Source organism: Felis catus, chromosome C2 (genome assembly GCF_018350175.1).
Source record: "Felis catus isolate Fca126 chromosome C2, F.catus_Fca126_mat1.0, whole genome shotgun sequence".
Lineage (NCBI taxonomy): Eukaryota > Metazoa > Chordata > Mammalia > Carnivora > Felidae > Felis > Felis catus.
In genome coordinates, this window is record NC_058376.1 from 83,731,561 (window position 1) to 83,754,741 (window position 23,181).

At 37.4% G+C, this 23,181-nt stretch overlaps 1 protein-coding gene across 2 annotated transcripts in view; it reads left to right on the top strand.

Annotated features, from left to right (window-relative positions):
• MCF2L2 (MCF.2 cell line derived transforming sequence-like 2) overlaps nt 1–23,181 on the top strand; it is a 270,244-nt gene that overhangs the window by 74,335 nt on the left and 172,728 nt on the right. For both annotated transcript variants that reach the window (XM_045037208.1, XM_023260362.2), the window contains exons 4-5: nt 16,088–16,178; nt 18,727–18,846. In XM_045037208.1, coding sequence (XP_044893143.1) covers nt 16,088–16,178; nt 18,727–18,846 — 211 coding nt within the window. The remainder of the gene's footprint in view (nt 1–16,087; nt 16,179–18,726; nt 18,847–23,181) is intronic.

Sequence of the window (23,181 nt, forward strand, 5' to 3'; positions counted from 1 at the left end):
GTTGGGCATGTGATAAGTATGGATTTTGTTCTTAGATTTTATAATATTTTTCCTTTCTCACAACTTGAATCCATTTAATTCCTTGTTTCTTTTTTTTTAAACTGAGTTATAATTTACATGTAGTAAAATATATAATTCTCAACTGTATAGATGAATGAATATTTCGCGTGGTTACACACCATGTAACAACCACCAACATCAGGGTTGTACACCATGTAACAACCAGCAAAAACCTTTAACCTGTCAATGTTCCTTTCTGCTTCTTTCCCATCAGTATCTGTAGCCTTACTTGCTCACTTCTTTACCCCCTCCCTCAAGAAAACCACTATTTTTGCTGGTCCATCTATTCAATTTTCTTTTGTCCTTTTTTTCTTTTACTTGAATACAGAAAGAGAAAAAATTATTTTTGTTTTCAATTTTTATTAAAAATATTTTTCTTTATTTTTTCTACTAATTTTTTTACTTTTTTGTAAATTTTTCAAATTCTATTTTACTTCAGTCATTTCAATTTATTCTATTTGATTGTATTCATTTTCTCAAATTTTCAAACGTTTTCCTTTTTTCCCCCTTTTGCCTCTGATCAATCAAGCTCCTTTCAACAACTAGATCAAAACACACCTAGGATCTAGTATCGTTTATTTGATTTTGTGTGTGTGTGTTGTTTTTAATATTTTAATTTTAGTTGTTTTTTACCTTATTAATTCCTTTTCTTCCTTCAAAATGATGAAATGAAGGAATTCACCCCAAAAGAAAGAGCAGGAAGAAACGATAGCCAGGGACTTAATCAACACAGATACAAGCAAGATGACTGAACCAGAATTAGAGTCACAAGAATAATAATACTAGCTGGGGCCGAAAATAGAATAGAATCCCTCTCTCTGGTGATAAAGGAAGTAAAAGTTAGTCAGGATGAAATAAAAAATGCAATAACTGAGCTGCAATCTTGAATGGTTGCCCTGGTGGCAGAATGGATGGGGCAGAGCAGCGAATCAGTGATATAGAGGACAAACTGATGGAGAATAATGAAGCAGAAAAAAAGAGGGAGACTAAAGCAAAAGAGCACGATTTAAGAATAAGAGAAATCAGTGACTCATTAACAAGGAACAACATCAGAAACATAGGGGTCCCAGAAGATGAAGACAGAGAAAAAGGGGTAGAAGGGTTATGTGAGCAAATCATAGTGGAAAACTTTCCTACCCTGGGTAAAGACACCGACATCAAAATCCAGGAAGCACACAGGGTGCCTGGGTGGCGCAGTCGGTTAAGCGTCCGACTTCAGCCAGGTCACGATCTCGCGGTCCGTGAGTTCGAGCCCCGCGTCAGGCTCTGGGCTGATGGCTCAGAGCCTGGAGCCTGTTTCCGATTCTGTGTCTCCCTCTCTCTCTGCCCCTCCCTCGTTCATGCTCTGTCTCTCTCTGTCCCAAAAAATAAATAAACGTTGAAAAAAAAATTTAAAAAAAAATCCAGGAAGCACAGAGGACTCCCATAAGATTCAATAAACATTGACCATCAACAAGGCATATCACAGTCAAATTCACAAAATACTTAGGCAAGGAAAGAGTCATGAAAGCAGCAAAGGAAAAAAGTCCTTAACCTACAAGGGAAGACAAATCAGGTTTGCAGCGGACCTATCCACAGAAACTTGGCAGGCCAGAAAGGAGTGGCAGGATATATTCAATGTGCTTAATCAGAAAAATATGCAGCCAAGAATTCTTTATCCAGCAAGGCTGTCATTCAAAATAGAAGGAGAGATTTAAAAAAAAGTTAAAGATAAACAAAAGTTAAAGGAGTTCATGACTACTAAACCAGCCCTGCAAGTAATTTAAGGGGGACTCTCTGAGGGGAGAAAAGACAGAAAAAAAAAGACCAAAGCAATAAAGACTAGAAAGGACCAGAGAACACCACCAGAAACTCCAACTCTACAAGAAACATAATGGCAATAAACTAATCTTTCAGTATTCACTCTAAACGTCAATGGACTAAATGCTCCAATCAAAAGACATAGGGTAACAGAATGGATAAGAAAACAAGATCCATCTATATGCTGTTTACAAGAGACCCACTTTACACCTAAAGACACATTCAGATTGAAAGTAAGGGAATGGAGGGGCGCCTGGGTGGCTCAGTCGGTTAAGTGTCCGACTTCGGCTCAGATCATGATCTCATGGTTCATGGGTTCGAGCCCTGCATTGGGCTCTGTGCTGACAGCTCAGAGCCTAGAGCCTGTTTCAGATTCTGTGTCTCCCTCTCTTTGCCCCTCCCCCACTCAGGCTCTGTCTCCCTCTGTCTCAAAAATAAATAGACATTAAAAAAAAATTGAAAGTAAGGGGATGGAGAACCATCTTTCAAGCTAATGGTGGACAAAAGAAAGCCAACTAGCAATACTTATATCAGTCAATCTAGACTTTAAAATAAAGACTGTATCAAGAGATGAAGCAGGGCATTATATCATAATTAAGGGGTCTATCCACCAAGAAGACCTAACAATTGTAAACATTTATGTGCCAAATGTGGCAGCACCCAAATATATAAATCAATTAATCACAAACATAAAGAAACTCATTGATAATAATACCATAATAGTAGGGGACTTCAACACCCCACTCACAACAATGGGCAGATCATCTAATCAAAAAATCAACAAGGAAACAATGGCTTTGAGTGACACACTGGACCAGATGGACTTAACAGATATATTCAGAACATTTCATCCCAAAGCAGTGGAATATAAAGAGCACATGGAATGCTCTCCAGAATAGACCACATACTGGGACACAAATCAGCCCTCAACAAGTACAAAAAGATCGAGATCATACCGTGCATATTTTCAGACCACAACGCTATGAAATTCAAAATCAACCACAAGAAAAAATTTGGAAAGATAACAAATACTTGGAGACTAAAGAACATCCTACTAAAGAATGAATGGGCTAACCAAGAAGTTAAAGAGGAAATTAAAAAGTACATGGAAGCCAATGACAATGATAATACCACAACCCAAAACCTCTGGGATTCAGCAAAGGCAGTCATAAGAAGGAAGTATATAGGAATCCAGGCTTTCCTTTAGGAGGAAGAAAGGTCTCAGATATGCAACTTAAACTTATACCTTAAAGACCTGAAAAAGAACATCAAATAAAACCCCAAACCAACAGAAGACAGGAAATAATAAAGATTAGAGCAGAAATCAATGCTATCTAAACCACACACACACACACACACACACACACACACACACAAAGTAGAACAGATCAATGAAACCAGAAGCTGGTTCTTTGAAAGAATTAACAAAATTGATAAACCACTAGCCAGTTTGATCAAAAAGAAAAAAAGACCCAAATAAATAAAATCAAGAATGAAAGAGGAGAGATCACAACCAACACAGCAGAAATGAAAACTATAAAAAGAGAATGTTATGAGAAATTATACACTAATAAAATGGGCAATCTGGAAGAAATGAACAAATTCCTAGAAACATATAAACTACCAAAACTGAAACAGAAAGAAATAGAAAAGTTGAACAGATCCATAACCAGTAAAGAAATCGAATTAGTAATCAAAAATCTCCCAAAAATCAAGGGTCCAGGGCCTGATGACTTTCCAGGAGAATTCTACCAAACATTTAAGGAAGAGTTAACATCTATTCTCTTGAAGCTGTTCCAAAAAAATAGAAATGGAAGGAAAACTTCCAAACTCATTCTATGAAGCCAGCATTACCTTTATCCCAAAACCAGACAAAGACCCCACTAAAAAGGAGAACTATAGACAAATTTCCCTGGTGAACATGGGTGCAAAAATCCTCAACAAGATATTAGCCAACCAGATCCAACAATACATTAAAAAAATTATTCTCCACAACCAAGTGGGATTTATACCTGGGATGCAGGACTGGTTCAATATCCACAAAACAATCGATGTGCTTCATCACATCAATAAAAGAAAGGACAAGAACCACATGATCCTCTCAATAGATGCAGAGAAAGCATTTGACAAAATACGGCATCCTTTCTCGATAAAAAACCCTCAAGAAAGTAGGAATAGAAGAAGCATACCTCGAGATCATAAAAGCCATATATGAAAGACCCAACGCTAGTATTATCCTCAATGGGGAAAAACTGAGAGCTTTCCCCTAACATCAGGAACAAGACAGGAATGTCCACTCTTGCCACTGTTATTCAACATAGTATTGGAAGTCTTAGCCTAAGCCATCAGACAACACAAATAGAAAGGCATCCAAATCAGCCAGGAGGAGGTCCAACTTTCACTTCTCTCAGATGACATAATACTCTATATGGAAAACTCAAAAGATTCCACCAAAAAAAACTACTAGAACTTATCTATGAGTTCAGCGAAGTGGCAGGATATAAAATCAATGCACAGAAAACGGTTGCATTCCTATACACCAACAATGAAGCAACAGAAAGAGAAACCAAGGAATCGATGCCATTTACAATTGCACCAAAAACTATAAAGTACCTAGGAATAAATCTAACTGAAGAGGTGAAAAATCTATACACTGAGGACTATAGAAAGCTTATGAATGAAATTGAAGAAGACACAAAAAAATGGGAAAAGATTCCATGTTCCTGGATAGGAAGAACAAAAATTGTTAAAATGTCAATACTACCCAAAGCAATCTACGTATTCAGTGCAATCCCTATCAAAATAACACCAGAATTCTTCACAGAGCTAGAACAAACAATCCTAAAATTTGTATGGAGCCAGAAAAGACTCTGAATAGCCAAAGTAATGTTGAAAAAGAAAACCAAAGCAGGAGGCATCACAATCCCGGACTTCAAGCTATATTACAAAGCTGTAATCATCAAGACAGTATGGTACTGGCACAAAAACAGACACCTGGATCAATGCAACAGAATAGAGAACCCAGAAATGGACCCACAAACGTATGGCCAACTAATCTTTGACAAAGCAGGAAAGCTATCCAATGGAATAAAGAGAGTCTCTTTAGCAAGTGGTGCTGGGAAAACTGGACAGCGACATGTAGAAGAATGAACGTGGACCACTTTCTTACACCATACACAAAAATAAACTAAAAATGGATGAAGGACCTAAATGCAAGGCAAAAAGCCATCAAAATCCTCAAGGACAAAGCAGGCAAAAACCTCTTTGACCTTGGCTGCAGCAACTTCTTATTCAACACGTCTCCAGAGGCAACAGAAACAAAAGCAAAAATGAACTATTGGGACCTCATGAAGATAAAAACTTCTGCACAGCTAGGGAAACAAGCAACAAAATTAAAAGGCAACGAATGGAATGGGAGACGATATTTGCAAACGACAGACCAGATAAAGGGTTATTATCCAAAATCTATAAATATCTTATCAAACTCAGCACCCAAAAAACAAATAATCCAGTGAAGAAATGGGCTAAAGACATGAACAGACACTTCTCTGAAGAAGACATCCAGATGGCCAACAGACACATGAAATGATGCTCAAAGTCACTCATTATCAGGGAAATACAAATCAAAACCACAGTGAGATAGCACATCACACCTGTCAGAATGGCTAACATTAATAACTCGGGCAACAACAATGTTGGCAAGGATGCAGGGAAAGAGGATCTCTTTTACACTGCTGGTGGGAATGTAAGCTGGTGCAGCCACTCTGGAAAACAGTATGGAGGTTCCCTCAAAAAAATTAAAAACTAGAACTACCCTACGACCCTAGTAGCAATTGCACTACTAGGTGTTTATCCAAGGGATACAGGTATGCTGTTTCAAAGGTACACATGCACCCCAATGTTTATAGCAGCACTATTGACAATAGCCAAAGTATGGAAAGAGCCCAAATGTCCATCAATGGATGAAAGGGTAAAGAAGATGTCGTATGTATATACAATGCAGTATTACTCAGCAATCAAAAAGAATGAAATCTTGCCATTTACAACTATGTGGATGGAACTAGAGGGTATTATGCTAAGGGAAATTAGTCAGTCAGAGAAAGACAAATATCATGACTTCACTTATATGAGGACTTTAAGACACAGAACAGATGAACATAAGGGAAGGGAAGCAAAAAATAATATAAAAACAGGGAGGGGGACAAAACATAAGAGACTCTTGGGGCGCCTGGGTGGCGCAGTCGGTTAAGCGTCCGACTTCAGCCAGGTCACGATCTCGCGGTCCGTGAGTTCGAGCCCCGCGTCAGGCTCTGGGCTGATGGCTCAGAGCCTGGAGCCTGTTTCCGATTCTGTGTCTCCCTCTCTCTCTGCCCCTCCCCTGTTCATGCTCTGTCTCTCTCTGTCCCAAAAATAAATAAACGTTGAAAAAAAAATTTTAAAAACATAAGAGACTCTTAAACATGGAGAACAAACAGAAGGTTACTGGAGGGGGTGTGAGAGGGGGGATGGGCTAAATGGGTAAGGAGCATTAAGGAATCGACTCCTGAAATCATTGTTGTTCTATATGCTAACTAACTTGGATGTAAATTTAAAAAATAAATTAAATAAAAATAAAAAAAAAAAGAAAACACCACAGAAATTGTCAGTCCTGTTGCTGGTCTTGTGAGGCATTTCTCCTTGTCTAGGTAACCACATGCTCCCAGGTTGAAACAATTATAACATAAAGCTTCAGTGTTTATACTGTACATGGAGTCACATGTATAGGGAACAGCTTTTCCTTCTTATACTGCAGTACATTTTATACTACAATGAAAGAAGAACAAATGACTCTAAATCTAAAATTGTAGCTGAATAACAAATAATCCTAAAATATGTGAGGAACCACAAAAGACCCTGAATAGCCAAAATAATGTTGAAAAAGAAAGCCAGAGTGGGAGACATCACAATCCTGGACTTTAGCCTCTACTACACAGCTGTAATCATCAAGACAGTATGGTGTTGGCACAAAAACAGACACACAGACCAATGGAATAGAACAGAGAACTGAGAATTGGACCCACAAATGTATGGCCAACTAACCTTTGACAAAGCAGGAAAGAGTATCCAATGGAAAAAGATAGTCTCTTTAGCAAATGGTACTGGGAGAACTGGACAGCAACATGCAGAAGAATGAAACTGGACCACTTTCTTACCCCATACACAAAAATAAACTAAAAATGGATTAAAGACCTCAGTGTGAGACAGGAAACCATCGAAAACCTAGAGGAGAAAATAGACAGCAACCTCTTTGACCTTAGCTATAGCAACTTCTTCCTCAACATGTCTCTGAAGGCAAGGGAAATAAAAGCAGAAATGAACTATTGAGACTTCATCAAGATAAAAAGCTTTTGAATTGCAAAAGAAACAATCAACAAAACTAAAAGGCAACCAACAGAATGGGAGAAGATATTTGTGAATGACATATCAGATAAAGGGTTAGTATTCAAAATCTATAGAGAACTTACCAAACTCAATACCCGAAAAACAAATAATCCAGTGAAAAAATGGGCAGAAGATATGAATAGATACTTTTCCAAAGAAGACATCCAGATGGTCAACAGACACATGAAAAGATGCTCAACATCACTGATCATCAGGGAAATACAAATCAAAACCACACTGAGATACCACCTCACATCTGTTCAGAGTGGCTAAAATTAACAACTCAGGAAACAACAGATGCTGGTGAGGGTGTGGAGAAACAGGAACCCTCTTGCAAAGTTGTGCAGCTGCTCTGGGAAACAGTGTGGAAGTTCCTCAAAAAATTAAAAATAGAACTACCCTATGACCCAGCAATAGCACTACTAGGAATTTATCCAAAGGATACAGGAGTGCTGATTCATAGGGACATATGTACTCCAATGTTTATAGCAGTGCTTTCAACAATAGCCAAATTATGGAAAGAGCCCAAATGTTCATCAACAGATGAATGGATGAAGAAGATGTGGTTTATATATACAATGGAATATTACTTGGCAATGAAAAAGAATGAAATCATGCCATATGCAACGACGTGGGTGGAAATGGAGGGTATTATGCTAAGTGAAATTGGTCAGTCAGAGAAAGACAGATATCATATGTTTTCAGTCATATGTGCAACTTGAGAAACTTATGGGGGAAGTTATGGGGGTAGGGAAGGGGAAAAATAGTTTCAAACAGAGAGGGAGGCAAACCATAACAGACTCTTAAATACAGAGAACAAACTGAGGGTTGATGGGGAGGGGGGTGGGAGAGAGGGGAAAATGGGTGACGGCCATTGAGGAGGGCACTTGTTGGGATAAGCACTGGGTGTTGTATGTAAGTGATGAATCATGGGAATCTATGTCTGAAACCAAGAGCACACTGCATACAATGTATGTTAGCTAACTTGAAAATGCATTATATTTAAAAAAATAAAATAATAAAAAAAGAAAACCACTATTTTCACTTTTATCACCACTGATTAGAAAAATTGCAAACTATTTGGAAGTTGAGCAACCCTCTCTAAAATATCTGTGGACCAAAGAATAAATCAGAAAGGAAATTAGAAAACATTATCACTAAACAATAACAAAACAGTATATCACTAAACAATAACAAAACAGTATATCAAAATGTAAGTGATATAAAGCTTTAGTTATAAACATTTTTATTAGAAGAGAGGAAGGTTTTAAATCAATGGTCTGATCTTCCACCTTGAGAAATTAAAAAAAAAATAATTACAATTAAACCCAAAGAAAAGAGAAGGAAGGATATTGTGAAAGAAACCTCTCCCCCACCAAAAAGCTAAATGAAATAGAAAGCAGAAAAATAACAGTTCCATTTTAATTCCACAGTGATCAGAAATACACCCTGTACAATTGCAGTCATTTAAAGATTTGTTGAAATTTGCTTTATGGCCTAGGATAGTGAAGTATTTTGATAAATGTCCTGTGTGTATTGGAGAAGAATGAGTGTTTTGCAGTTGTTGAATGTTGAGCTCTTCAAGGTCAAGTCTGTGTCCTTGCTGGCTTTTAGTTACTAAGACAGAAGTCTCTAACTTTATGGAACTTATCTATTTTTCTTTTAGCTTTATTAATTTCAAATTAATGTGTTTTGAAGCAATGTTACTGTATATGTACACCTTTAGGATTGTTATGTCTTCCTGATGAACTGACACATGTTCAGTGTGAATCACATGTCTCTGCCAATACTCCTTGTGTTGAACTGGCTTTCTTATAATTAGTAATTGCATGGTACATCTTTTATCATACTTTTTCTTTCTATGACTGTTCCCATGTTTAAAGCATAATCATTCTCTTCTAATCAAGTATTTTTATTCTAACACTCTATGCCTTTTCAGTGGAGTAATAGAGACCATTTCCACCTAATGTGATTATTGAGATTGGTTGGATTTAAATCTACCATCTTGCTATTTGTACCATTTGTGACTTGTTCTTTATTTCTCCTTTACTGCTATGTTTGTCTGCTCTGGCTACCATAACAGTTTACCATAGACTGGATGACTGAAATAACAAAATTTGTTTTCTCACAACTCTGGAGGCTAGAAGTCCAAAATCAAGGTTTTTAGGAGGGCACTAACCCTATCAGCCTTTATGACCTTATTTAACCTTTATTACCTTCTTGCAGGCCCCATCTCTAATTATAGTCATATTGTGAGTTACAACTTCATAAGAATTTTGGAAGGACACATTTAGTCTACAGCACCTGCTCTCTTTTGAGTTATTCAGATATTTTCAGTATTCCATTTAATCTCCAGTAGATTAAAATCCAATCCAATAGATTGAATTTTAAGCAATGGTTTCTCTAGTGTTACAGTATGTAACTTTTTACATATGTAATGTATTTAGTAATACTTAAATATTGTTTTCACTTTTAATAGGCAATAGTCTTTTAGTGAAAATAAAAAACACAGTTGATAATATTTGTCCACATATGTAATGTTTAGAATGCTCTTCATTCCTTTTGCAGATTTAGGTTACTGTGTGGGATTATTTCCTTTCAGGGACGTTCATTTACCTATTATCAGAATAAGCAACCACCACTTCAAATGAAAGCCTCTTCTAGTATCTGCTCACTATGGAAGTTTTCTTCGTCTTCAGAGTTCTCTAACATCTTTAAGGACAAATAGAAGTTTTTAATTTAGCCAGTTTGTTGTTGTTGCATCAACTGCTTTATAGACACCTATTGTCACACTGCATCCCATTAAATGTCAGTAAACCTCAGTGTTACAATCAATGTTTTGGGCAATAAAGAAAAGTAACTAAACTGAAGAGGACTCAGCATTCATGGTATAGCTCCTAACCTCTGCCCAGCCAGCTTCCATGAAGGTTTTTTTTTTAAGTTTTTATTCAAATTCCAGAAAAGGTCACATACAGTGTAATATTGGTTTCAGGTGTACAATAGAGTGATTCAACATTTCCATACATCACCCTGTGCTCATCACAACAAGTGCCCTTCTTAATCCCCATCACCTATTTCCTGTATCTCCGTCCCCCTCTGGTAACCATCAGTGTGTTCTCTACAGTTAAGAATCTGTTTCTTGGTTTGCCTCTCTCTTTTTTTCTCCCCCTTTGCTCATTTGTTTCTTAAATTCCACATATGAGTGAAGTCATGGTATTTGTCTTTCTCTGACTGATTTATTTCACTTAGCATTATACTCTCTAGTAAATTTTTTTAATAAGAACACACGTCTTACTAATCAGAAGCTGAAACTCCTTTTTAGGCTGTTTATTTTTCTTCCACTTTCATGCTTCCAACTTTATTCAGCCTCGAGGACATCCTTTAATGTTTCTTTTTTTTTTTAACGTTTATTTATTTTTGAGACAGGAAGAGACAGAGCATGAACGGGGGAGGGTCAGAGAGAGGGAGACACAGAATCTGAAGCAGGCTCCAGGCTCTGAGCTGTCAGCACAGAGCCCAACGCGGGGATAGAACTCACGGACCGCGAGATCATGACCTGAGCCAAAGTTGGCTGCTTAACCAACTGAGCCACCCAGGCGCCCCTCCTTTAACGTTTCTTGAAGTGAATGTCTGCTGGCAATAAACTCTCTCAGCTTTGGTTATTTGGAAATGTCCTTATTCCACCTTCATTTTTAAAAATGGATTTACCTAGGAATAAATCTAACCAAAGATGTAAAAGATCTGTATGCTGAAAACTATAGAAAGCTTATGAAGGTAATTGAAGAAGATATAAAGAAATGGAAAGACATTCCCTGCTCATGGATTGGAAAAATAAATATTGTCAAAATGTCAATACTACCCAAAGCTATCTACACATTCAGTGCAATCCCAATCAAAAGTGCACCAGCATTCTTCTCGAAACTAGAACAAGCAATCCTAAAATTCATATGGAACCACAAAAGGCCCCGAATAGCCAAAGGAATTTTGAAGAAGAAGACCAAAGCAGGAGGCATCACAATCCCAGACTTTAGCCTCTACTACAAAGCTGTAATCATCAAGACAGCATGGTATTGGCACAAAAACAGACACATAGACCAATGGAATAGAATAGAAACCCCAGAACTAGACCCACAAACGTATGGCCAACTCATCTTTGACAAAGCAGGAAAGAACATCCGATGGAAAAAAGACAGTCTCTTTAACAAATGATGCTGGGAGAACTGGACAGCAACATGCAGAAGGTTGAAACTAGACCACTTTCTCACACCATTCACAAAAATAAACTCAAAATGGATAAAGGACCTAAATGTGAGACAGGAAACCATCAAAACCCTAGAGGAGAAAGCAGGAAAAAACCTCTCTGACCTCAGCTGTAGCAATCTCTTACTCGACATATCCCCAAAGGCAAGGGAATTAAAAGCAAAAATGAATTACTGGGACCTTATGAAGATAAAAAGCTTCTGCACAGCAAAGGAAACAACCAACAAAACTAAAAGGCAACCAACGGAATGGGAAAAGATATTCGCAAATGACATATCGGACAAAGGGCTAGTATCCAAAATCTATAAAGAGCTCACCAAACTCCACACCCAAAAAACAAGTAACCCAGTGAAGAAATGGGCAGAAAACATGAATAGACACTTCTCTAAAGAAGACATCCAGATGGCCAACAGGCACATGAAAAGATGTTCAACGTCGCTCCTTATCAGGGAAATACAAATCAAAACCACACTCAGATATCACCTCACGCCAGTCAGAGTGGCCAAAATGAACAAATCAGGAGACCATAGATGCTGGAGAGGATGTGGAGAAACGGGAACCCTCTTGCACTGTTGGTGGGAATGCAAATTGGTGCAGCCGCTGTGGAAAACAGTGTGGAGGTTCCTCAAAAAATTAAAAATAGACCTACGCTATGACCCAGCAATAGCACTGCTAGGAATTTACCCAAGGGATACAGGAGTACTGATGCATAGGGGCACTTGTACCCCAATGTTTATAGCAGCACTTTCAACAATAGCCAAATTATGGAAAGAGCCTAAATGTCCATCAACTGATGAATGGATAAAGAAATTGTGGTTTATATACACAATGGAGTACTACATGGCAATGAGAAAGAACGAAATATGGCCCTTTGTAGCAACGTGGATGGAACTGGAGAGTGTGATGCTAAGTGAAATAAGCCATACAGAGAAAGACAGATACCATATGTTTTCACTCTTATGTGGATCCTGAGAAACTTAACAGAAACCCATGGGGGAGGGGAAGGAAAAAAAAAAGAGGTTAGAGTGGGAGAGAGCCAAAGAATAAGAGACTCTTAAAAACTGAGAACAAACTGAGGGTTGATGGGGGTGGGAGGGAGGGGAGGGTGGGTGATGGGTATTGAGGAGGGCACCTTTTGGGATGAGCACAGGGTGTTGTATGGAAACCAATTTGACAATAAACTTCATATATTGAAAAAAAATGGGTAAAGAAGATGTGGTGTAACACACACACACACACACACACACACACACACACACACACACAATGGAATACTACTTGGCAATGAAAAAGAATGAACTCTTGCCATTTGCAACAATGTGGATGGAACTGGAGGGTATTATGCTAAATGAAATAAGTCAGTCAGAGAAAGACAGGTATCATGTTCTCATTCACATATGGAATTTGAAAAACTTAACAGAAGACCACGGGGAAAGGGAAGGAAAAAAAATAGTTAGAAACAGAGGGAAACAAACCATAAGAGATTCTTAAATTCAGAGAAAAAACTGAGGGGTGATGGGGAGGGCAGAGGGGGGAGAGGATAATGGGTGCTGGGCATTGAGGAGGGCACTTGTTGGGATGAGCATTGGGTATGGTATGTAAGTGATGAATCATGGGAGTCTGCTCCCAAAGCCAAGAGAACACTGTATACTCTGTTAGCTAACTTGACAATAAATTATATATATGAAAAAAAACGCAAACAAATAAAAAATAAAAAAATAAGATGAATTTTCAGTTGGTGTAGGATGCTCAATGGGTCGTTTTTTTCAGGTTACTCCTCTAAAGATAACATTCCATTGGATTGTAGCTTCTGTAATTTTTGTTGAAAAGTCAGTGATAATTTTTAACATTAATCTTCTGGACTTAATATTTTTTTTTCACCAAATGCTGGGTTTCTTCTTATCTTTAATTTTGAGCCACTTGGCTCTGATATGCCTGGTGAAGTTTTCTTTGTATTTATTTTGCTTGGTATTAGAAGAGCTGCTTGAATCTGTGAGTTGATGCCTTTGATCAGATATGGAAAACTCTTCATTGTTATTTTTTTAAAATATTGTTTCTGTTCATGTTCTACTTCTCTTTTACATTCTATTACATTATATTCTTTCCTCTTTTCCCCCTCTCTGTGCTTCAGTTTGAGTATTTTCAGTGATGTTTTCAGTTTCACCTATCTGTGCTGTGTTCAAGCTGCTGTTAAACAAATCCAATGAGTTCTTAATTTCAAATATTGGTGTTTTGTAATTTTTTTAATGTTTATTTATTTTTGAGAGAGAGAAGGGGGGGAAGGGGCAGAGAGAGAGGGGGAGACACAGAATCCGAAGCAGGCTCCAGGCTCTGAGCTATCAGCACAGAGCCTGATGCGGGGCTTGAACCCACGATCCACAAGATCATGACCTGAGCTGAAGTCGGACTCTTAACTGACTGAGCCACCCAGGTGCCCCTGGCGTTTTGTAATTTTAGGAAGTTCATTTGATTATTATAGTTCCTGATTCTCAACTGAAATAATGCATCTTTTAATCCATTTTGTCTATGTGTATGGATCATAATTATTTTTCTTAACATATTGATCATAATTATTTTAAAGTTGTTGTCTGCTAAAACCAGGAATATCTTTGAGTCTATAGTTCTTGACCATTTTATCTCTTAATTATTGTTTTCTTCTTGTTTTTTTGGACTTCTATTAATTTTTTAATTTACCCTGGATATTGTAGATGATATGTTGTAGAGGTGTATTTATTTACAGAGAGCATTGAGTTTCAATCTGTCAGAAAGTTAAATTACTGGTAGATCACCTTGATCTTTTTGAGGCCTGGTTTTAGGTTTTCTTGGGGGCCAGTCCATTTCTGCTTTGTCCTTACTCCTGGAGTGTAGCCTTAATCACAATTCCTATGATGTTTCATAGAGTATGGCCTTTCTAGGGTTTCAACTGAAGGCCCAGAGTGCTCATCAAATTCTGTCTATTCTTGTTGGGCCCAATGCCAATTATCTTTCTCCAGAACTATTTAAAGTTTATAACTTTTCATCAGTTCTCACATGTGTAGTTGTTGTTCTCTGTCAGCCTCCTGGAATCTTGCCTGAAACAGTGGGGCCTCGGAGTTGGCCAAGCATTAAAGGAGAACTTCCATGAAGATTTCTGGGGTTCCCTCTCTGAGACTTTCCTTCTTCGCAGCCACCCTCCTAAAGTTCTGGCTACTTTTGCTTCCATAATCGCCAGTCTCTGCCTCTTTTACACACTGAGAACACCCCTCCTCGTACTGTGTCCTGGGAAATGTTCCCAGTGGGAGAACCTGGGTCATAGTGGAACTGTGATAAAACACAAGAAAACTTGTGTTTTCTTACAGTATTTGCTTAGATTTTCTGCCTTATTCACATACAGGCACTTTTTTAGGGTAAAGCTCATTGTTTACCCAATATTAAGAAGTTATTAAAGGTTTACTAGAGACCACCTACTTTTCATGTACTTGATCTCTTTTCATCACCATGACAAACACATAAGAAATAATCATAATATTAGTATAAATACAATGTATATATGCTAAGTACCAGGCATTATTTTGAGCCTTTTATGTATTTTTGTTATATATACTCATTTAATCCTCACATTGGACATACAAATAGGTACTATTTTTGTTCTTACTTTACAAATGGGACATTTTAGAAACTATAGAGGCTAAGTAACTCTTCTCTCCATCCCCATACACAATATATAAATGCTGGAATTCAAGCTTCAAACCTAGGCAGTGTGGCTTCAGAATTTATGCTTTTAATGACTTCATTATTGATGGTGTTATTTCCATTTTACAGAGAGGGAAACTGAGTTTTAGAGAGGTTAGAGGATTTCCCCAATGTCACAGTGCTGATAAGTGGCAGCACTAGGATTTGAGCTACTAGAATCCAATCCTTTGCTCTTTCCTGTATATCATAGTTCCTTCCAAAGGAGAGAGAAGAAACATGTTTTCATTTTTGGGACTTCAGCTTAAAAGAATTTTGTGGGGACTTAGGAGGGGCCAAACAACATCCTTTGGTTCTTAGTGAAGATATAATTTGTCAGTGGATATAATTTGCTGACTGTGTATAACCGGGCATTAGAAAGGGGTTATTTTTCCCACAGACATGCATTATTTCTGAACACCTCTAGGACTGACTCCTATGGAAGCATATTGATAGCTCCATGAATGTCAGTTTTGGGAGTTGGAAAGACAGCAGAGCTCAACCTTGAAGTCCTCAGCATACACTGGGACGTGTGATGCCTAACTGACATGCATGTTCCTTCTGGTATGAGCACATATGCTCCTTGGGTATTTCAGACACTTGCCAACCATAAACAGAGCCCTTGAGAGAGTCTGAGATGCCAAGTGTTTCTGTTTTGTTAAGGCTGCCAGGCTGAGTTAAGGAGAGGAAGTTGGTTCCTTTGTTAGGGAAGGACAATGCGTATGTTTACACATGAGCCAGGAGTGCCAGAGGCTGTAGAATGTTACTACTGAGGGAGCCACCCAGAACCCATGTGTCTCACCAGGTCTCTGATACTGACCACCCTTTTTTTTTGCAGTGTGGAGGCTGCCAGCATTGGATTCGTCATTGTTATTGACCGACGAAGGGACAAGTGGAGCTCCATAAAAGCATCATTGACACGAATAGCTGTAAATATTCATTTTTGTGATGTTATTATAAAAGTAATTTAAATTGTTCAAGTATTTCATGTCAAAGTCACAGGGAAAAGGCAATTATTTTATGCAAAATTTTGGGAAGGTCTCTGTAGCAGAGGCTGTGTGTCACATCCATGTCCCCTCTGCCACCTACCTGCAGGTCACTGCAGACAATTCCTGAGCATGTCCAAAGCTTCCTGAATCTACCTTATTGATCTCTCTGGTCACCTGGAGTGCTGGAAAGTTAATGCCCCAGGAGTGAGCAACTATTGAGTTATGGGAATTGATAGATAAATACCCCAGCTTCTGCACCCCCCCTGAGTGGGACAATTCTGAGATATGTACCACATAGTATCTCAGAGGATCCAGACCTTCTTGCTCACAGCAGTGCCCCCCTTGATACATTGGCTCTCTAGTTATCATGTTCTCATCTTCCCCCACTCCTTCACTATGTTTTCTGGGATCACCTCCTCAATAAACTCTATGCCCAGATCCTTGTCTTGGGATTTGCTTTGTGGGGTGAGGGGTCACCCAGTGTAAGCCAGTCTTCATTTCAGTATTCAGATTAGTTTTTCACATATTGAAAGACATGGGAAAAACCAGACAAAATACGACATGTGCTTGCTTTTGGTATGAAATTGTACAACCTTGGATGAATTTCCTTTTCCATCTAATCAGTCTGATTTTGCTCTCTCTGTGTTGCCTTTCAGCAAGTAGATGTATCCTTTCTCTCCTTAGGGACCTGAGACCAGGGAATTCAACCACATGAGCAGGCAGACACCTCAGAGCAGCCATACCAGCATTTTCACGAAAGCACGGGTTGCCTAAGGCAGTTGGGACTGGATGAAGAGGATAAGATAATAGGGTGGTAATGTGTGTGTAGAGGCTGGGATGAGAGAGGGACATTTGTAACCTCACTTAGGCCTACTTACAAAGGCAGTCACATGTGCAAACATGCACATATTACAGAGTCTCAGATCTAGAGCCTTAGCCAGAAACACAAATAGTGTCTCAGCCCATTTGTCTTATTATGACATAACAAAATAAAAGCTTCTTCTGTTTATGAGCTTGCATTTCTTTTTTTTTTTAATTTTTTTTTAACGTTTATTTATTTTTGAGACAGAGAGAGACAGAGCATTAACGGGGGAGGGTCAGAGAGAGGGAGACACAGAATCCGAAACAGGCTCCAGGCTCTGAGCTGTCAGCACAGAGCCCGACGCAGGGCTCAAACTAACGGGCTGTGAGATCATGACCTGAGCCGAAGTCGGCTGCTTAACCGACTGAGCCACCCAGGCGCCCCTATGAGCTTGCATTTCAAAGATGGGGGAAAGGAAGACTTCCTTCACTTTGTGCACGGATTGTTTTGTTCTTTTGGTTTAGTTTGGCTACAGGATTTATTTTGTGGTCCATACTCTGAGGATTTAGACACCTGACAGTGCCCATGACTATTTTAGAGGACTGACCTCAAGAGAATTCTAGTTTCCCAGGATCCATTGACAATCTTGAATAATCTAATATTTGAGCCTAATTTGTTCAAGAATTACATTATCACTTTATGCCTAAAAGACACTGTAGTTCAGGGATCCCCAAACCTGGCTTCTAATCAGAATTGTCAGGTGCTTGTTGAAAATAGATACGTGAACTTCATCCCCGTTCTAGTGAATCAGAATATTTCAGGGTAAAGACCAGATTATTTTTTTAACAAACACCTTGGGAGGTTGCTTTGGGGAACCACTAGAAGAAAAGGAAGCCACGAGCAATTGGAGACTTGGAATCTCATTTGTGCCATTAAATTGTTATATGAATCTGAGTTATCTTATTTCTTAGGACCTTGCCTCAAGATGAAGGCAATGCTTCCTGAAAACAAGTTGGCAATAATATGCATCAGGAACCATCTAAAATACTAAGTCTTTGAGTCAATAATTCTTTTGGGAAATTATCCTAAGAAAATGTTTCAAATGTGAATAAAGATGTTCATTTCAGTATTATTTATAATGATAAAAGTATGGAAAGGCCTAAATCATTAGCAATAAGGGATTGGTTCAATAAATTGCACACACATGAAAATTAATATTTCCAAAGAATTTTTAATAACAGAAATAAAAGCTCATGGTATAATATTAAGTAAAAAAGCAAGTTACAAAATATGTCTAGTATGAGTTCAACCATGAGAAAGATATTTCAGCAGAGAAAATAGCCTGTAAGTAATTAGACTGAAATATTAAAAATGGCTATGAGATCATGGGTGGTTTTGGTGGTTTTCTTTTCTTAATGTATACTTTCATCGTTTTCTGAATTTTTTCTGTAAGGAGTGTGAAATACTTTTATAATCAGAAATTTTTTGGTTTTTTGATTTGGTATGATTTTTAAGGAGGGGATTGTATTACTTGAATGTTATCTCTTTCAGCTCTGAAATTCTATAATGTATGTTCTAATTCTTTGGCATCTCTGGTGTCTACTTCAACTTTCCTTTCTGTGATCTTGGGCAAAAGGAGACCAATGGATGTGACAGTTGCCCTGACACTTTCCATGATCCTTCCAGGTAGCATTTCCAGGAAATTTGCAGCTTATATTCATCCTTCGTCCATCTCGCTTTATCCAGAGGACATTCACTGACATTGGCATTAAGTATTATCGAGATGAATTTAAAATGAAAGTGCCGGTAAGCATTACTTTTCATCTTGTCTGCTTTTGGTCAGGGCCTGTGGAGAAGATGGCATTTGGGCTGAGTTTCTAAGGAAGGTAGGACTCCACAGGCAGAGAGAGGAGGACATTCTGGGCAGAGGGAACAGCGTGTGTAAGGACATGGAGGCAGGAAGTACACACTTTATGTGAGGTCCCTGGGGAAGCCCCATTTTTGTTGGAATATATATAGGATAAGTGTTTGGAGGGAAAAAAATAGAAAACATGGAATAGGTTTTCAATGTAAGGACAAAAGGTCTGGATTTCATTCAGTAGGCAGTGGGGATCAGCGAAGGTTTTTCAGTTGGGGAGTGACTTGGGTAATGTGGTATTGGAGTTATATAATCTGAAGATGGTGCTCAAGACTGTGGAAAGTGGAAAGAGGAAGGGATATTGTAAGGGTATGGGTAAAAGAAAACAAGGGTCTAATACATGGAGTGACACAAATGTAGTTAACTATAGAATAAAAATAAAACCAACATGTGATACTCATCAAAGGAAAACAAATTAGAATGGCAAGGTTAAAAATTTTACCTGTAATTTTGGCTGAGATATGGGGGAAACAGCCACTTTCATACTTTGCTGATTGGAATAAAGTTGGTAATGATCGATATGAAGGACTAATTGGCTACATTTATTTAAAATTAAAGTGTACACACTCTTTGACCTTCCTATGAAAGTTATTCTATAGATATTCTCACACATATGCATAAATCTGCATATACAATGATATTCATTGCCAAATTGTTTGTAATGATAAATGCTTGGAAACACCATAATGACCAACAACAGGGGAGTGGTTAAATAAATAATGGTCTACACAATCAATTAAATACTTTGTAGCCATCAAAAGTGATAAGTCATGATATAACCCTAGTGAAAACAGGTGGCAACTAACATATACCTAACCTATGACCCAACCAAGAAAAGTGAAAACACATGTCCACAAAGAGACATGTACAAGAATGTCCATCAGCTGGTGAATGGATAAAGAAATTGTGGCATAGTCACATAACGGAATGACATTAAGCAATAGAAAGAATGAAGTATTGATATTTATAACAGCATGGCTACATCTCCAAAATATTCTCTTGAAAGAAAGAAATTAGACACTAAAGGGTGTATGTTCTGTGATTCTTTTTATACAAAGTTTAACAGGAGGCAAACCTAAGCTATAGTGTTAGAAAATCACAATGGTGGCTGCTGTTAGGGGTGAAGGGTAGTGAAAATTGATTGGAAGGAGACACAAGGGAACTTTCTAGGGAAATGTATATCTTGATTGGATGGTATTACATGTGTGTATACACTTGTCAGAGCTAATTGACTTATGCCCTTAAAAATCTGTGTATTTTATTGATGTAAATTATATCTCAATCAAAAAAGGAAAAACAAAAAAAGGGGAAAATAGGTAAGATGAATATACAGTGACAGGGAAGTTTCTAATACATAGTTTTGGTTTTATATTTTGTTTAGTTCGAATAATTTCAATCTCAGAAAAATTTCAAAAGTAAGATTGGGGTGTCTGGGTGTCTCAGTCAGTTAAGCATCCAACTCTTGGTTGAGACTCAGGTTATGATCTCATGGTTCGTGGGTCCAAGCCCTGCCTTGAGCTCTGCACTGACAGCACGGAGCCTGCTTGGGATTCTCTCCTTCTCTCTCTGCCCCTCTCCTGCTTGTGTGCTCTCTCTCTCTCTCTCTCTCTCAATCTCTCTCTGGAAAATGAATAAAATAAACATTTGAAAAAAATAAGATTAGTACAAAGGACATATTATGCCCTTTACCCAGATTCATTCACTTATTTCAACATTTAATCCCCATTTGCTTTATTATTTATTTACTACTTGCTTCTGTCTCTATATTATTATATCTGTCTATAGATATATACACCTCTCGTTTTCTCTCTTTAATATAGAAATATGTATATTTATCTCTATTTGTAATATATAGAGATAAATTTACATATAAAGGTATATAAATGTATGTATTATACATGTATGTGATATGTATATTTGAATTTTTATATACAGGATCTAGTTTAGAATCAGTGTATATAGTTGTCATGTCTCTTCAGTTTCCTTTTATCTGAAACATTTCCACAATCTTTCTTTGTCTTTTGTGACATTAGCATTCTTAGAGAATATAATCCCTTAAAAAATAAACTTACCTCATTTGAGGCTCATGTGATGATCTCTCAGGATCTGATCCAGGTTAGGCATTCCTAGCTCAAATACTACTTAAGTGATGTTATGTCCTTCTCATGACATCACATGTGGAGACACACAGTGTTCATCTACCTCCTCATCAGTAACATTATTTTGACCCCTTAGTCAAGGTGTTGTCCAATTTCTCAAATGTATTATGTTCCCATTGCAACTAATACAGATCTTTGGAGAAATACTCTAAGACCATACAAATATCCTGCTCCTCAAAAGATTCTTCTCTATATTTAATATCTAATATCTACTTAATATTTAATATCTATTGATAATTCTTGCCTAGAACAATATTTATTAAATTGATTGCAAAATAATGATTTCCCAGCTACACTCCCTGAACATGTACTAATCAGAAGTTGGTCTTCTACTATAAGCTAGAACTTTCCCTTCTCCCTTATTTATTATCATTAGACATAACATGTATGTCTTTCTCCCTTATGTACATATATGAATATATGTATTTATTCAAGGAATTAGAGAGTTCACACTGATACCTTAAGTTTTAGGTCATCATCAGTGATCCCATGTGGGGGAAACTTCACATTATTTGCATGTAAAAAATAATTTAATGTTTAAAATTAAAATGTTTGCCAAAACTCAGAAAGCATCCATCATGAATGCAAGATACTTTCAGTAAAAAGTAAGTTACAATAGTAGGTGGCAAAATAAAGAAATAAATACATTTTAAGTCATCTAAGACATATTTTTTCAGTGGGGATAAGAGCAAGGAGAAAACAGTATGGATAGTATACTTTCATTTGAATAAAATAGGAGGGGCATGTATGTAATTGTATTTGCATAGGTCAGCTTGAGAAGGCTGTGTAAGATATCAAGAAACTGGTTGAAGTGGTTGCCTTCCAGATGTAGAACTGGAGGTCTGGAGGTAGGGGTGAGAGGAAGACTATTTTCTATCTAGGTAGATTCTTATTCTGTTTGAATTTATTATCTCATACATATATTATCAGTTCAAAACAAATTAAAAAACCTCTTTAATTGAAATTGCTCTGAGAAAATATTTTATCCATCCCAGTGAAAACTGACCATCTCAGATAAGGGATTTTTCTATTTCTTTTTCTAACTCTCATTTTCCCTCTTTTGGTTTCATTTTGTATTACTAATCAAATTTCCTAAAATACTTTCTCCCTATACTTTGGGTGTTAACCAGACAGAAAATGTATTTCCTGTTCTATTTTAAATACTTATTTTGAAATATTTGAGTATTTAAGAGAACTGTGAGCCATGAGTTTCTTATTCTGTTTTCCTGAACTGAGTAACAATTAACATTGTGGAATAGGTGACTTACAAGAAATGAATGAACTTTTCATAATCCTCATAAGCTTCTTCCCCTTCAGAGATAAAGACTAGTAAATTGTTTCTTGTCACTCAAAAAGGTTTGGAGTTAGGAGCATTTGATCAAATGCCATATGTGTTTCTCTGGTTGTACATAAAATATACCTCTCAAAGAGATAATATGTAAACATATACATATGTGATTTATGCCCTCCTGTTCATTCGGTGCATCTATACTAAGGAGAGAAGGACCATCTACCTTATCTTGATACTATGTCTTAGCTACTTCTGTATGTGATAATGTATGTTGAGTTTTCACCCATCATTCTTTCAATTTTAAACTTAAAATCAACTTTTATTATTTTATTTTATTTTTTAATTATTTATAATTTTATTTTTTTCAAGTTACACCCAAATTAGTTAGCATATAGTGCAACAATGATTTCAGGAGTAGATTCCTTAGTGCTCCTTACCCATTTAGCCCATCCCCCCTCCCATCCCCCCTCCAGTAACCCTCTGTTTGTTCTCCATGAGTCTCATACGTTTTGTTCCCCTCCCTGTTTTTACGTTATTTTTGTTTCCCTTCCCTTATGTTCATCTTCTTTGTCTCTTAAAGTCCTCATATGAGTGAAATCATATGATATTTGTCTTTCTCTGACTAACTAATTTCCCTTAGCATAATACCCTTTAGTTCCATCCACGTAGTTGCAAATGACAAAGATTTCATTCTTTTGATTGTCATTGTGTATATATACCACATCTTCTTTATCCATTCATCCATTGATGGACATTTGGGCTCTTTCCATACT